This window comes from Pithys albifrons, chromosome 7, assembly GCF_047495875.1.
Source record: "Pithys albifrons albifrons isolate INPA30051 chromosome 7, PitAlb_v1, whole genome shotgun sequence".
NCBI classification, from domain to species: Eukaryota; Metazoa; Chordata; class Aves; order Passeriformes; family Thamnophilidae; genus Pithys; species Pithys albifrons.
The window spans coordinates 19,386,631-19,400,678 of NC_092464.1; the positions used below are offsets into that span (position 1 = coordinate 19,386,631).

The window sequence follows — 14,048 nt, forward strand, 5'->3', positions numbered from 1 at the left end:
CTTAGAATACAACAGAGGAATAAATCATAATTAACTGGAAAACTTACTGATGTGAGTTGCTGGGTACTTAGTAATTGCTGAAATTGCTGGTGCTGTTGATGGAGTAAAAGTTGTCTCTGTTGGTCAGAAAGCAATCCTAGTCCCGAGGCACTGTAGGGTTTGACAGAGTAATACTGTAGTTCATATGGAAGTATGGGAACTTTTTACTTCAGCTTTCCATTAAAGCAAAGATGTGCACAGACAGTCCCTATTTAGCATTTTGATTGCATACTGCAAATATTGTCTGTCTATCCAGTTGCATTTTTGACACATGCCTACACATCACCACCTCCAAGTCTCGTTTATGCTGAGCAACAGAAACCTCTTGCCTGTAACACACATCTATGCCAGGCATGTCACTTAAAATTCAGCTAATGATTACCACTTCCACATTTTTTCCAAGTACTTATACAGAAAGGCCATCACAAGACAGCCCTTGCCAACCTTTAACACTTAGTTACCGAGCATTTACTTTGCCATGGTTTCCTTCTAATTCCCATCTTTTGTGACATCCAAATCTCTCACTATTGCCCACACCTTGGCTGTAATTTAGCAAACACCTTCAGCCTTGCAGGGGGCCAGTGGATGCTGCCCTGGAATGAAGCTGCCTCTGCACTTGACAACTTCTTCACTCCCAGTCCCTATTTCCATGCCTACATGTGATTCTCTGCAGTTATTCAGGAAACTGGGCAGGATCCAGCTGACAACTAGTCTGGAAATAAAGGGTTTCTTCAGCCAAGCCAGTTTACTGCAAGACCAACAGATGAACAAGGATGTGTCAGGGGTAGAAGACCAGGAAGACAGCTGGATTCAGTACCAGTGTTAGCCTTTACTTGTTTAAAACATCCATTAAAATATTATGGTACAGTTTCACAATAGGTTTATTTTGCTATTGAAACATTAAGTATTTCCCTTTCAGTTGTACATTTCTGTCCCCTTCCCTTATAGTGGCTTTTGCACAATGAGCTGCACCTCAAGGGAACTGAGGTGAAACTTAAGCCAATATGAAACACAGTGAAAGATTATCTATTAACGTAGATGAGGTCATGGTGCTTGTAGCAGCAACAAGGTGTGCACAGGATGATCAAGAGGGTAACAAGATTGCTTGTTGTGATTGGTAGTAAGGAATTATTAACTTAAATCAGCCACAAATCCACATCATTAGGCTACAATCATTTAGCTCCTCAGCACATAGTATTTATCTTGCCTTTTTGCAGTACCCAGCAGACTGTAGCCCATCTCCACCATAATCTGAATATGAAAATACCCAAAGCATCACCACTCTCTCCTGCTGGGACAGGGCAAAGCACGTAAGAACTTTGTTTCCTATTTCCTTGGATGACCTCAGCACTATGGAAAACACCTGGTGGGCTACACCTGTTTCCTTTGGGGAATGGAAAACATCTATCAGTGAGGTCTATGAAGTGGGATGGGATCCACCCAAAGGTACTGAGGGGAGCTGGAGAAGTGCTCACAGAGACACTTTCAACCATTTACCATCAGCCATGGCTGACTGGGGAGGCCTCAGTTGACTGGAGGCTGGGAAATGTGATGCATGTCTAGAAGAAGGGCTGGAAGGAGGATGTGGAGATCAGGCCCGTCAGCCTGACCTTGGTGCCAGGGAAGGTCACGGAGCAGATCACTTTGAGTGCCATCACACAGCACATGCAGGACAACCAAGGGATCAGACCCAGCCAGCCTGGGCTTGAGAAAGGCAGGTCCTGCCTGAGCAACCTGATCTTCTGTAACAGGGTGACCTGCTTGGTGGATGAGGGAAAAGCTGTGGATGTGTCTATCTGGGCTTAGGCAAAGCCTTTGGTACTATTTCCCATAGTATTCTGACTAACATTACCACTATCTCTTTCTCTTTTTACCTTACTTCTATATTCTTCTTTACTGGTATGAATCTTTTTATCTGGTTTGGTTTTTTTGTTCTTTTAACCCATTCTTTTTTTCTCAGATCATGTTCTACCTTTGCCCTTCTTTTTTCTGCTCTTGTTCTCCCTTCTCTTTAATCACTCTGCCTGCCTCTCTTGCTCTGCACTGGTACTTGAAAGAAAATACCCTCAGTCAGCAGCTGAGATCTCAGTGTCTAGAAACTAAACCAAACTGCAGAAGACAGAATGGAGCAGCTCCCAAGCTTCCCAGAAGAGACAGTTCACTGGATTTCACCACAAGAGCTTTCTCTAAACCAGCTTGGAATGTAAATTTAATCCTTTTTAGCTTCTCATTAAAAGGTACGTGATCAGTCCGAAACTCTCCATCCTACAGCCTTCTCTGGTTGCAAGAATGTAAAGAAACAATCCTATCTCTTTCCTCAAATCACTTAATCTCCCAGTTGCTAGCCATCTGCATTAAGCCATCTCTTTCCCAGAAAAGGATCAAGTATTTTTCTCTGCTGAATGAATGTGGGCTCTTTTACCTACAACTGGAAACTCTCTCCAACAGCAGTGTGCAAATCAGTGTTTTCTCACCTCTCAGTGTCCCACAGTTAAAAGAGTTCACATGGATAAGGACAATATGCATAAAGAAGTCTGCTTGTATTGGTGAACACTCTGGCTATTTTCTACATGAAACTATTGGAACAGATTCTGAATCTTGGGAAGTTACTGTAAGAAGGAACTTAGAGGAACATCTGGCAAGTCTTTTAATTACAGAACAATACCGCAAAAATTAGAAAGGCTGAGTTCTCATGTGGCTTTCCAACATTTTGCCATACCAATTCAAGACACCTCCAGACCTGACCACCCCCACACAATCTAACCAGGCTCAGAGAGCTCCCACCACCACCATGGCAACAAACCCTTGTGCCTGCCTATGCCTGTTTAACCTTCCCACCAGTGCAGTTCGGAGAGCAGTGATACCGTGGGGAATTTACATTAGAAAAACACCAACTAGTTGCCACTGAAGTAGCATCAAACCCAAGACTGGCTGGCATCCCACAGAGTCCCAGAACAAGTAATTTCAACCAGTGGAAAATATTTTTTATATTTTTTTCATTCCTTCAAAGTCATCCCAAAGCCTCTTTGCAACTTAGTCCCTTAGTAACAGAAATTTTTTTTCATGTTTCACTGAAGCATTTGTAATGGAAGAAATGGGAATGTACATGTCATTACCAAAATCATATTAGCACGAGTTATCAGTAGTGCTTGCTTGGCCTGAATTTTTTCTCTTAAATATACAACTAGAAATACTGAAAACTCACAAAAAATGGGGGCAATTGTGAAAAACCTCAAAACGAAGAGGGCCCAGGAATAATCTGGATGAGCTCAAATAAAGCAAAGAATGGTGTGAAAAGTGCACTTTTAAATTTAATATAAGCATTAATTTTAAATTAATATTATTGAGGGAGCAGAGCAGAAAGAACATGCAAGAACAGAAACAGAGAAATGGAAATGCTGGCAGAGTTGTACATCATTAGCTTCTTGTAGTATAAAAAGGGAATCACTGGGAGTATTCCAGACTCTACTAAAAGTTAGAATGAGAGCTTACAAACAGGATACTAGTTGCAGTTTTTGGACAAATTGGAGCATTCTACTACTAGGCTACACACTGAAGAGTTACAGTGGCTAAGATGGGTATTAAAAAGGAAACAAAAGAACTTCCGCAACTTAAAGAATTGGAAGTAAATCATCTGTCTCTAAAATTATTTGAGAAAACAATGGCATGACTGGTATTTAGCATAACCAATATATTCTGGCAGTACCTGAAAATGGAAAGTATTATGCAGCTGGCTCACATTATTGATTTTGTATAGTATTTCTCACTCCTCACACTTTTGGGGAGAGCATTGCAAAAATTCTTCTGTTTTTCACAAATCTCTCATACTCAAGAAGGAAGACAGCTTTTCATTAACAAAAACTTTGTTTAACCTCAAGTTCATATATGATATAAAATATGAAAAATATAGGCTCCTCAGTAAAAATGACACATCCAGACAATGGATACACTTTAAACTATTAGATTTTAGGAGCCTACTGAAGCAATAGCACACAACTACATGATACATGAATATTAAGGAGCTGCCAAACCAACAGCAAGGAAAGAAACTGAAAAAAACTAGGGGTCCCTTGCATCATTTCAATTACATATGCCTTTTTTGGTTATCCACCTTGATCTCCAAAAATAAACTCTACTTAATGACAAGTAATCCACCCCCTATTTGCAGGCATTTCTCTCTATGTGGAACAGGACGTAGTTCTAAGCGAAGCACAGTACAAGGGGTGGGGGGAAGGGAGATGGGCAGAATGAGTTGGCCCAGGCTCTATCCCAAAATACTTCCAGACCAAGAACTCCATTCCCCCTCCTGGAAAGCAGCTGTCCCCTTTTGTTGCCCATTTGCCTTGCAGCTCGAGCAGCAGCAGTTTATGCTACTGAAGGTACCTGGGTTTGAGGAGGAGCTGTTACAAATACTCACATATGAACCTTTTTATGCATTTAGATATCCTTCACACCATTTGAAAAAACTAATTTTGTTGGTTTTGGAGTCAGTGCAGGCAACTGAAAACACCATGGAACTGAATTACAACTCTGGTTAGTTATGCCTATTACATCTTGAACTACATGACCATATACCCTTCTCCTTTTCCCCCTCCCCCCTTCTTACTGCAACAAATGGCAGCTTTTCTAGTGCTCCTTTAATCCTGGAAGAACAATTGGCAGGATAAAGAATATTGTTTTCTGAACTAAAAAAATGAGCTGAAGCACATTTGCATAATTACGTTGGTTTGGGAATGTGACTTGATTAAAAAAGGGGGGGAATAAACGGGCACTAGGATTCCCAAAAGCTAAACAGAAAACATCTTTTCTTTAACTTGACTACTTGTGCTTCCATTGAATTTTTACCTTCATTCACAGATCAGGAGAAGAACTAAGTTTGACAATTACAGGCTAAGGAAGAAACAGTACCTATGGAATAAGACAAAAAATACAGCTAACCAGAGGAACAGCAAGCACTATCAGGAAAAACATAAGATCATCAAATTCTTACCTGTTGTTTAATGTGGTTGGCAGAGGATGTGTTGCGTTGGGTGGCACAGTTGCATGAGTGAGAGAAGGGTTCTGTGATATTGTTGCTGGGGTCTGAATTACCCCATTTAAAGCCCCTACAATTCCATTGATTGCCAGCTGGCTGGCTGGTAGTGCTCCAATTATTCCACCCACACCAGGCACTGCAGGAATGGTGGAGGTTACAGTCTGCATACCACTAGCCAGTGCCCCCACTGTCACACCATTGACCTGCTGAACTCCGGTGACTCCTGAGCCTTGCTGGGCTGGACTCTGCCCAGCAGGTGGTGGAGTGGAAAGCGCTGATGAACTGCTGGTGCTTTGTCCGCTGGAGGTTATCTCCTGGTGTCAAAACAAACAAAAAACCCCCTCAGCTGCTTAAAATTTTACCTAACAGCACAATGCAAGGAGTATGATGAGTTAACTGGCAACAAGTTTAGGCTTAAAAGGAAGAAATAAAACTTACCTGATTTAATACTGGAAGAGAATTGTCTGGTAAAAAACTGTTTCCTAGATGAGGGCTTTTACTGCTGTTCAAGGAATCAGTGCTAGGTGCTAAAGTAATTATTTCAAAAAACACAGTGGTTACATTTCTGTAACATGCAAAAAGATTCAGAATAATTATTTCAAAATAATGTCAAAGGTAAACACAGAAAATGTAAAGTCAACCTTAAAATCATTGCTAAATAGTAAAATATTAACTAAGTAATTGGTGAATCAATAAATTCAAACAGATGTGCTCCATACTGAAGTAAAAGAGCTGCACTGAGACAAGTAGTAACGATTCAGATAAATAAACCAAGTGAATTTTTAAACATTTAAACACCTCAGCAAATACTTGGTCTATATCCACCCTGTATGTATATGCATCTCCCATCAATGGCATGTGTGGATGAAATGGGTATTTCATATAAATACATGATCTAACTCTGACACTTCAATAATCTCCTCTACTTACGTGCTTGTACTGGAAAGGCATGTGCTTGATGAGACGGGCTGGGATTTGAAGTTATTGTTGGAAAGGGCACGGAAAGCTGCGCATTGAGAAGCTGCAGCCGCTCCTTCTTAGCGGTCAGATTCTTTATCTGTTCTTCCAACCGCCTATTTTCAACCTGAAGTTGGTGTAATGATTTAAGCATTCCTAAAACTAAGACAAAAGTGCATATATTTCACAACAGCATTCAATGAATGAACAACATTTTCATTTGGTTTTAGTTTCAGTATTACAGTTAAGACTAGCATTAAGTCATATGTGAGAATATAAATAAAATTATTACAGAAGTTTGACTTTTACTGGCAAGATTTAAGATCAATTTTGTGTAATTTAAAGTAATTTATAGAAAAAAGCACATACTGTGTGACAGTAATCTTGGAATACATCTAAATCCTGGCTTAAATACTGGTAAAGTAGCATCATTAGAGCTAGCATTCATTTCAAGCAAACTGCAGTTTGATAACTCATCCCCAAATTAAAATAAAGAAATTATAGTATTTTAGTAGCACAGGTTAACTGCATAGTTGACAAAAATCCAGTTCAGCTGCAGTATTTGGTATTTTAGGCATTATAAACCAGGAAAGTTTGACAAGTATGCATTCAGCTAATAAATATGGGCAACAAACAACATTTATATAAAAATAATCAAGTTTGTGAAAAGGGAATTTTTCTGCTTTAATGGCTTGTACAGTGAATTGTAAACATACAGAAACAATGAAAAAACCCAGTAATGTGCCGTGAAGTTCTCTGTGCCCACCTCGCGGGGAGCTGCGAGCGGCGATCTCGGAATCCCCCAGCAGGGAGCACTCTGTGAGCACCGCACTTACCCCCCGGCTCTGCATAACAAGGGCATCACCTCCTGCACTAACCTGAGTTTTACCAAGCACAGTTTTTTCAAACTCCGATTTGGTTTCAGAGCTTGGATTTCCCAGCTAGTACTGGAGTATGACTGTAAAGCCACAGGGATAGCTTTTTTTTTTTCAAATTCTAAACTGTATTTGTTTAACATGACCTCTGGGCCTACTACAGACATAAGTCTACTGGTATAGGCACATCTGGTCATTTCCCAAGGATTTAGCTTTTATCCCTCCTCTTCAAGAACATACAAAGGAACCCTCAGTGAGCCCAAATGAGATGCAATAAGACTTAGCTAAACCTGTCCTCCAGCTATCATGTTTAAAGGATTATCCCCGCATGAATTTCCTCACAATTAGCATTTTTGTCAGGATACCATTCATAAAAATACTAACTAGATACCACTTTACATTACCAATGAGAAGACTAATACGTTCACTAAAATATAACACAAATCCCAACCTGGAATCAAATAATTTTTTAACATATTCAATGATTGATATTTTGTTGAATATGGAGATCCATGTGGTCTACTGATCACTTATGCTTTTAACGTATTTATTCTTGGATATTCCACTCTATTAAACTAACTTGAGAAAAATCATATTTGCTTGCTTTAAGAAGTTCACAAGAAAGGCAGAACATAATAAAGACATGAAAGCTCAGTAGGATACCTGCCTAACATGTAAAGATTTTCTTTTCAAGCAGTTTACAGCAAAAATGAAAAATAGAACAATAAAAATTTATGCTAATTTATTATCACACAATATAAAGAAAAGTGGGGAACTGTAATACAATATTTACAGTAGTGGATCTAAGAGTTCAGAATTCTTTTCCAAACTCTGCAACTGACCAGCTGGATCTGCAAGTTACTTGCTCTTGCTTGACCAGATTTCTCCATCTATAAAAATGTAGACAGTCACAGAGAAGTCTTTTGTAATCTTTTGATGCCATGTGACACATTAAGAACTACATTAGAATGATCCACTACAGTTGTATTTTGATTCACAGAAGAAAATAAATTTTGTTAAACTTCCTGGACAAGCATAGAATAGCAGCTCTGAGTAACAGTTACCAAAAGCTTAATAAACAGACTGTGAGTACTTACTGTCACTGGGGGTGCCTTGCTCTAATAAAAACTGCTGTCCTTCACTCCACTGTCTCTCCAGAAGCTGTTCTATGCTGGCTGCTACTGGGGGCAAATTTTCCCCACAACTGTTCCCTGATTGATCATAGCGAATCTGCAAACTGCTCACAGGGGATCTGTTGAGAATATTGCAATTGTTTAAAGAAAAGGATGAAAGGAAATGTATTGAAAAAAGGCTGTTGAAATTTCTTATATCAGCCTACATAATCTTACACTTTCAAGACTAAGTTAATGCATCAACATCACTAAGCACAACTGGTTCTCACTGCCAGGGCTTTAATAAAAGAAAGACATATTATTACAGTGTGAGAATTTATACTGAGAAAGCACATAAACCTTTTCTTGCATACAGACTCACAACATCCTCACTGACAGATAGCACTGAATTAAATTATACAACACGTAACTTCTACAGCAGAAAACCATTATATATGGATACACAAGGCACCTGTCTTTGTTGGTGGGGGAAACCAACTAACATCAAACTTCAAAACTTTCCTAGAGAAAGCTGGGAAAAATGAAAGCAATTTATTAAAAACAGTACATAGAAAGGCCATATACAATTCCACTAACATGTTCTCAAAACAATTCGGTAAACTCAGATTTTTCAGAGACTACATGTAAATATTATTTCATAAGGGATGCAACAAAAGTTAAAAGTTATCCTCTGCCTGTCCTGTGCACACTTAATATACCTCCTTTTTTTACCCCTAATCATACCTTGTTCAAAAAATAATCAATCCCCTTGCCATGTGTCTTTTCTCATTCAGGAGAAATCCAAATATTCAGCACACAACCAGAGAAAGAGGGTACCTTTCTCAGGTCCTGTGACAGGGGTACCTTTCTCAGGTCCTGTGACAGGGCTTCTTCAGCATTGGATGGGGCAAAATTTAACTTGTGAGCAAAACTAGATGTTAAGTGTATTTCTGACCAGGGCTTCTGGTCTGATGTATGCATGGTCCCATTCCTCATAGAGGACCAACACCAAAACCCACTAAAAGTTGGTTGTTGGGGTTTTTTTCATCAACTGCAGTGAGCTCAGATTCTCATATATTAGTTATTACTGTGAGCAACTGATGCCATAACGGGATCACAGCTGTACTTTTCTACCTGTAGTGCAAACTTACCAACAAGACCACCACAGACCCGGTACAGGACAACAGAGAGAGCTCAGGAAATCACTGTGTTAATTACGATTACCGTAATAAGCAGTGGTCACAGCACATTAGCTACCTAATGACTGTCAAGCATTTTGCAGGCACCAGAGCAAAGTGATTTTTATGAGAAAAGGTTTTAAATAGGTGACTTAAGAGCTCTGTAAGTATTTATAAATAATTCCTCTTTTCCATACAGGATGAAAGAAAAGCACTTGTTAAAACAAAAAGCCCTGATGAATGAGTAACCAAGGCAGTGTTTTTTGACAAGAGATGACAACTCAACAGCATTTAACAGCTCGGCACAGACATGGCCAAAAACAGCCTTAAAACTGTCTGCTTACAGGATGTGCTGAAGCCATAAGAAGGAAGGCTTATGCAGAAGTATTTTAAACAGAGGTAATACACTTACACTCCACACAAGCAACCCATTTTAAAAAACCCAAAACAACTAAACCAAAACCAAATACAGAACACCCCCAACCAACTCCCTCAGCAACCTCTCTCTCTTCCTGCTTTTGAAGGGTGCATAATGCTACTCTAACAGATTGTGCCATTTGAATTATAGATCACCAATAAAATACTTGTTGGGCTTTGGACTGTTTCCTATCAATTTCAAAAAGGTAGAAACAAAGCAATACATTGACCTCTGCAATCCTTCACTGGAAGTCTGTACAGGAGAAGAATTAAAAAAATAAATTATTTTAGATTTCCATGTATTGCAACATTAGTCAATCCATTGTCTTCCAAGAGAACCCCTACCTCATCCTTTAGACATGATGTGGTTCCTGCACACTAGGGTTGAATCCTTATTCCAAATAGTATTTGATCATAGTTTTCAACATGATTATAAACATTCTGCCTGCACTGGTCTGATGGTGTCACGGAGATGGCAATCCCGTGTTTTATACCTGCTTGCTGTCATAACTGTGTTTTGTTTAAATTTGGGATACAGTTACTCATACTATTAGAGCATTAATTAGAAGCAATGCAGGTATTACACAGCACATTTTTACATCTAAGGTTAACACAAGGTAAATAAAAGAAAACGTTTAAGTGTTACCTTGGGAAAAGCAGCAATTCCTTTGCAAAATGCTAACAGCTCACATATACCAGGTATATTTATATTTCTCATATATACATATATATATTTATAAAGTTAAAATATGACAGCTTAAACATCAAACACTGTGGTTATATTCGAGTACAAAGATGTAACAACATGAATTGGAAATGACCATGCAAGCTCATGAGTCACATATGTCTTCACAGAAGAGCTGCAATCAACTGTATCATCAACAGCAAACAAATGTTTCTGCAAGTGTTTTTGTTTTAAGCAACTTGCTGCAGATCACATGGCTCCTTCAGAGGAGTGCGTTATTTATGTATCTCATAAGCTTCAAAGGGAACTGTCAAACTTGCAGCAAAGTAACTCCAACAGATAAAGCAGGTAACATTCAGAGCTGCAAAGTTTCCAGACAGCAGACTGAAGTGGGGAAGGTGTGGAGTTACCCACACATTTTAGAAACGCTGCCATTAGTGTGATCTTTTTTATCACACAAACTGGGGTGAAATTTGCTGACTACTGAACTAAAGTGAATGAGTAGGTTTTCTAACTTTTTTCCATCCTAGGTATTTCAGACTAAGATTTTCCATCTTTGAATTCTGTAACAGCAACAATTTCTCCCCCTTTCTCTCTCACACAGCAGTCCCCATCCCCCTTCCCCTTTTTGGCTTGATTTTGAACAACCCTGCTGCCAAGTAACATCTATCTGCTCTTTGCAAAGTGCTCCAGCTTCCACACACTGCAGGGAGCTTTCCAGTTATGGACTGAGGTGGTCTTTGTATCATCCAGTTCTCCTTCACCATCCCCAACTAAACCAGCTGGAATTTTACCTTGTTGCAAGTACTGGACTGTATATATACCATGAACACACGCTCTGTAGAAGCATCATATTTAACAAGTTTACCTTCCCAAATATTCAACCAAAAGACAGACTGAACACAGCCATGACCTAAGCAAACCGTGCAAAGACCAGGTCTTTGCATACTAACCAAGAAGGCATTAAAACTCCCAATTACCAAAACATGTATGCATAAGAGGACTTCTTAATATATAATCCAAAGTTCTTGAATTTCCTAATTGTTGAACATTTCAGAGCATCTCTGAACTTCCTTGTCTGCCAATTTATATGCTCAGTTAAGTAATATTATTTATAATGAGAAAACACCCTAAACTCATTTGTAAATTCCCTATTTATTATTTTAGAAGCAACACATATTAGAAAGCTTAAAAGAAAGTTCATGACTAGGTAGAAATACCTAAGTGTGATAATGGAAAAATCTCATCCCATCCAGCAAGGCATCTTTGATGAATTAAGAAATATAATAGAAGATCAACAACACCAGGCACATACATTAAATTATCTAATTTGGAGATATTTGTTATAAATTACGGTAATAAACAGATGCTGTACCAATAAAATTCATTATTGCACTGCTATTTCTGTGTAACTACCATTTTTTAGCTATCCTAAAATCCTTTTCAGGATAAATTCCCATGGTCAGTCCCTAAGTAAAAAAATACAGTAATACCTCTATAAAGTCTAATTCATATGGGATCTAGTATGGAAAGCACAGCCCTTTAAAAACAAAGATTCGTTTAAAATATACAGAAAATATTACTGAAGTATATTTGAAACACAATATTGAAATTTTAACAGCAAGTATTTCAAAACAAAATAATGCGATCCAGTTCCAGCAGGTATCTCAAACTTTTCCAGTAGATGTGAATTGCAGCAGAACAAAAAAAGTTCTATTTTCAACAGAGAATTGTTACATATTTTGAAGTTGCGAGGGAGAAGGAAGAAAACATTTACTTGAATATTTTTCTGATATTTAATGTTTCACACCATCTTACTCATGTGATCATTGCTAAGTCTATGGGAGGAAAATATGATTGTGGTAATGAATCTGAGGAGATAAAGTAGCATATGTGGATTAAATGGTAGATAAATCCCTCTAAAGCAAGTCTCCATTTCTTAAGTAAGGGAGTAAACTAACTTACTTACAAATCTTCATTTGTAAACCTAACTTCAGTTGATATAAAGGTAAATTTCAGCACAATTTTAGTTCTCTGAAAGTATTAGGGATGTTTTTAGAAGGACGCATCTATATAAAAATACAAGTATTTATACATGTGTTTATATACATTTATGTATACAGGCTTTTAAAACACTTCAGTATTACTAGCAAAAAGACAGTGAAGTTTCCAAATCTTAAAACATTTCTTCTGCCTGCACTCTCCAATGTAAATAACGCTTACCGTGGTGAGAGACTTCCTCTGGGTGATCCTCCTCTGCCAACAAGGCTTCGGCTATTATCTCCAAGATCTTGATCTGCAGTGTAAATATTTCACAGCTGATAAATCGCCTTTTCTTAGATAAGAGTTTTAATATCTGATGCAGGTATTTTAAAAATACCTTAAATCTCAACTTCTATCTGTAGTTACTGCTGAAGAGTGCATAAGTAACTAGTCTAAGACTGCTGAACTGTAGCATGTAAGGTGTTGTCCTTACACATTTCTGAGGCTGCACCAGGCCATGGATTATGTTCACTTCTTTCATTCCTTTCAGTTTTACAGCACAGAAGCGTGGTTTGCATTTGCAGTACCCTCCCCTCAGCCACTTTTAATTTGTACGGTGAAAGTAATGAATCACAGCTGTGGACAGCTAATCTGTATGCTTATCACAGCAAATCCTGATGCTCTGTATTTTTTTAACACTTTGCATTCCAAAACAACTCATAAAATATATAATGTATTAAACTTACTGCTGCCATCTAACAAGCACACATTATTCTGCAAATTTACTGAAAACTTTATGAAAGCGTATAATTCCCTAATTCCTATTTATAAGCAGAAGCATAGGAAAGCCCCTTGCTAAAAAGGTAGTAAAACAAACAAAAAAGGCCTCATTAAATATACGAAAACGTTTTGCTTGGAAGGACTCAAAAGGGTTATTTTCCCTATGGCCTCTCAATAAAATAACCCTATCTGCCCCCTTCAAGGTTGCCCTCCCCCTATTCTGAGTCAAGCGACCTCCGACCCCTTGGAGGGCAAAGACATGACTGATCCATTCTTGGTAAACTGCTAAACTCATTCCCTTCCCCCAAACAGGCATGACTACTACGACATGTCAACAAATCCTTACGGAGGGAATGAAACAAAGCAAAGCCAGCGGCTCATTAAAACCGCAGCGGAGAGCCCGCGGTACCAAATGCCAAGCGGTAAATATTCACAAGATTATTAAATGCTGCACAAGTTCTCTAACGGGATCTCTTTCACACAAACTTGTAGGTAATGCAATTTCATGAATTATGCAAATAAAGGTTTCAACTATTCACGACAAAACCCAGAGCTGTGTTACTCCAGTTGCAAAGAGCTGGGAACTGAGCGCATCAATCACCGAAGTCACAGGAGACACTGGTGCATTCCTGCCTGCTGATGGCTCTGCTTAAACATTTACATTTCACACACCGAAGGGAAAAAGGGGGGAAGAAAACACACGCTGTTCCACAGAACAACTGAGAATTTACTTCTAACACAGAACTTCGTACAGACATTTAACAGCCAAATGCTGAGCAGAGCTCACAAATAAAATGTATCAATCTTTTTACAAACAGCGAGGTCTGTGGAGCTGCACATTTGCCCGGCAGCGGACGCTTACCTGCTTGGCTGTTTTCAGACTGAGCTATAAGTGCTGCCATGGCTGAATTGGGATTCAGCCTATTGCCGTACATGTGGGATGGAGGCAGACTGAGAGAAGATCCAGGTAGGGTGTTTGCCTGCAAG

The 14,048-nt window shown here is 38.8% G+C and overlaps 1 protein-coding gene across 5 annotated transcripts in view; it reads right to left on the reverse strand.

The window, feature by feature from the left end:
* MLLT10 (MLLT10 histone lysine methyltransferase DOT1L cofactor) overlaps positions 1 to 14,048 on the reverse strand; it is a 127,227-nt gene that overhangs the window by 4,616 nt on the left and 108,563 nt on the right. For all 5 annotated transcript variants that reach the window (XM_071560185.1, XM_071560182.1, XM_071560183.1 and 2 more), the window contains 7 exons: positions 13,924 to 14,041; positions 12,522 to 12,594; positions 8,004 to 8,158; positions 6,005 to 6,193; positions 5,513 to 5,601; positions 5,030 to 5,388; positions 48 to 150 (listed from right to left, as the gene is read on the reverse strand). In XM_071560185.1, coding sequence (XP_071416286.1) covers positions 48 to 150; positions 5,030 to 5,388; positions 5,513 to 5,601; positions 6,005 to 6,193; positions 8,004 to 8,158; positions 12,522 to 12,594; positions 13,924 to 14,041 — 1,086 coding nt within the window. The remainder of the gene's footprint in view (positions 1 to 47; positions 151 to 5,029; positions 5,389 to 5,512; positions 5,602 to 6,004; positions 6,194 to 8,003; positions 8,159 to 12,521; positions 12,595 to 13,923; positions 14,042 to 14,048) is intronic.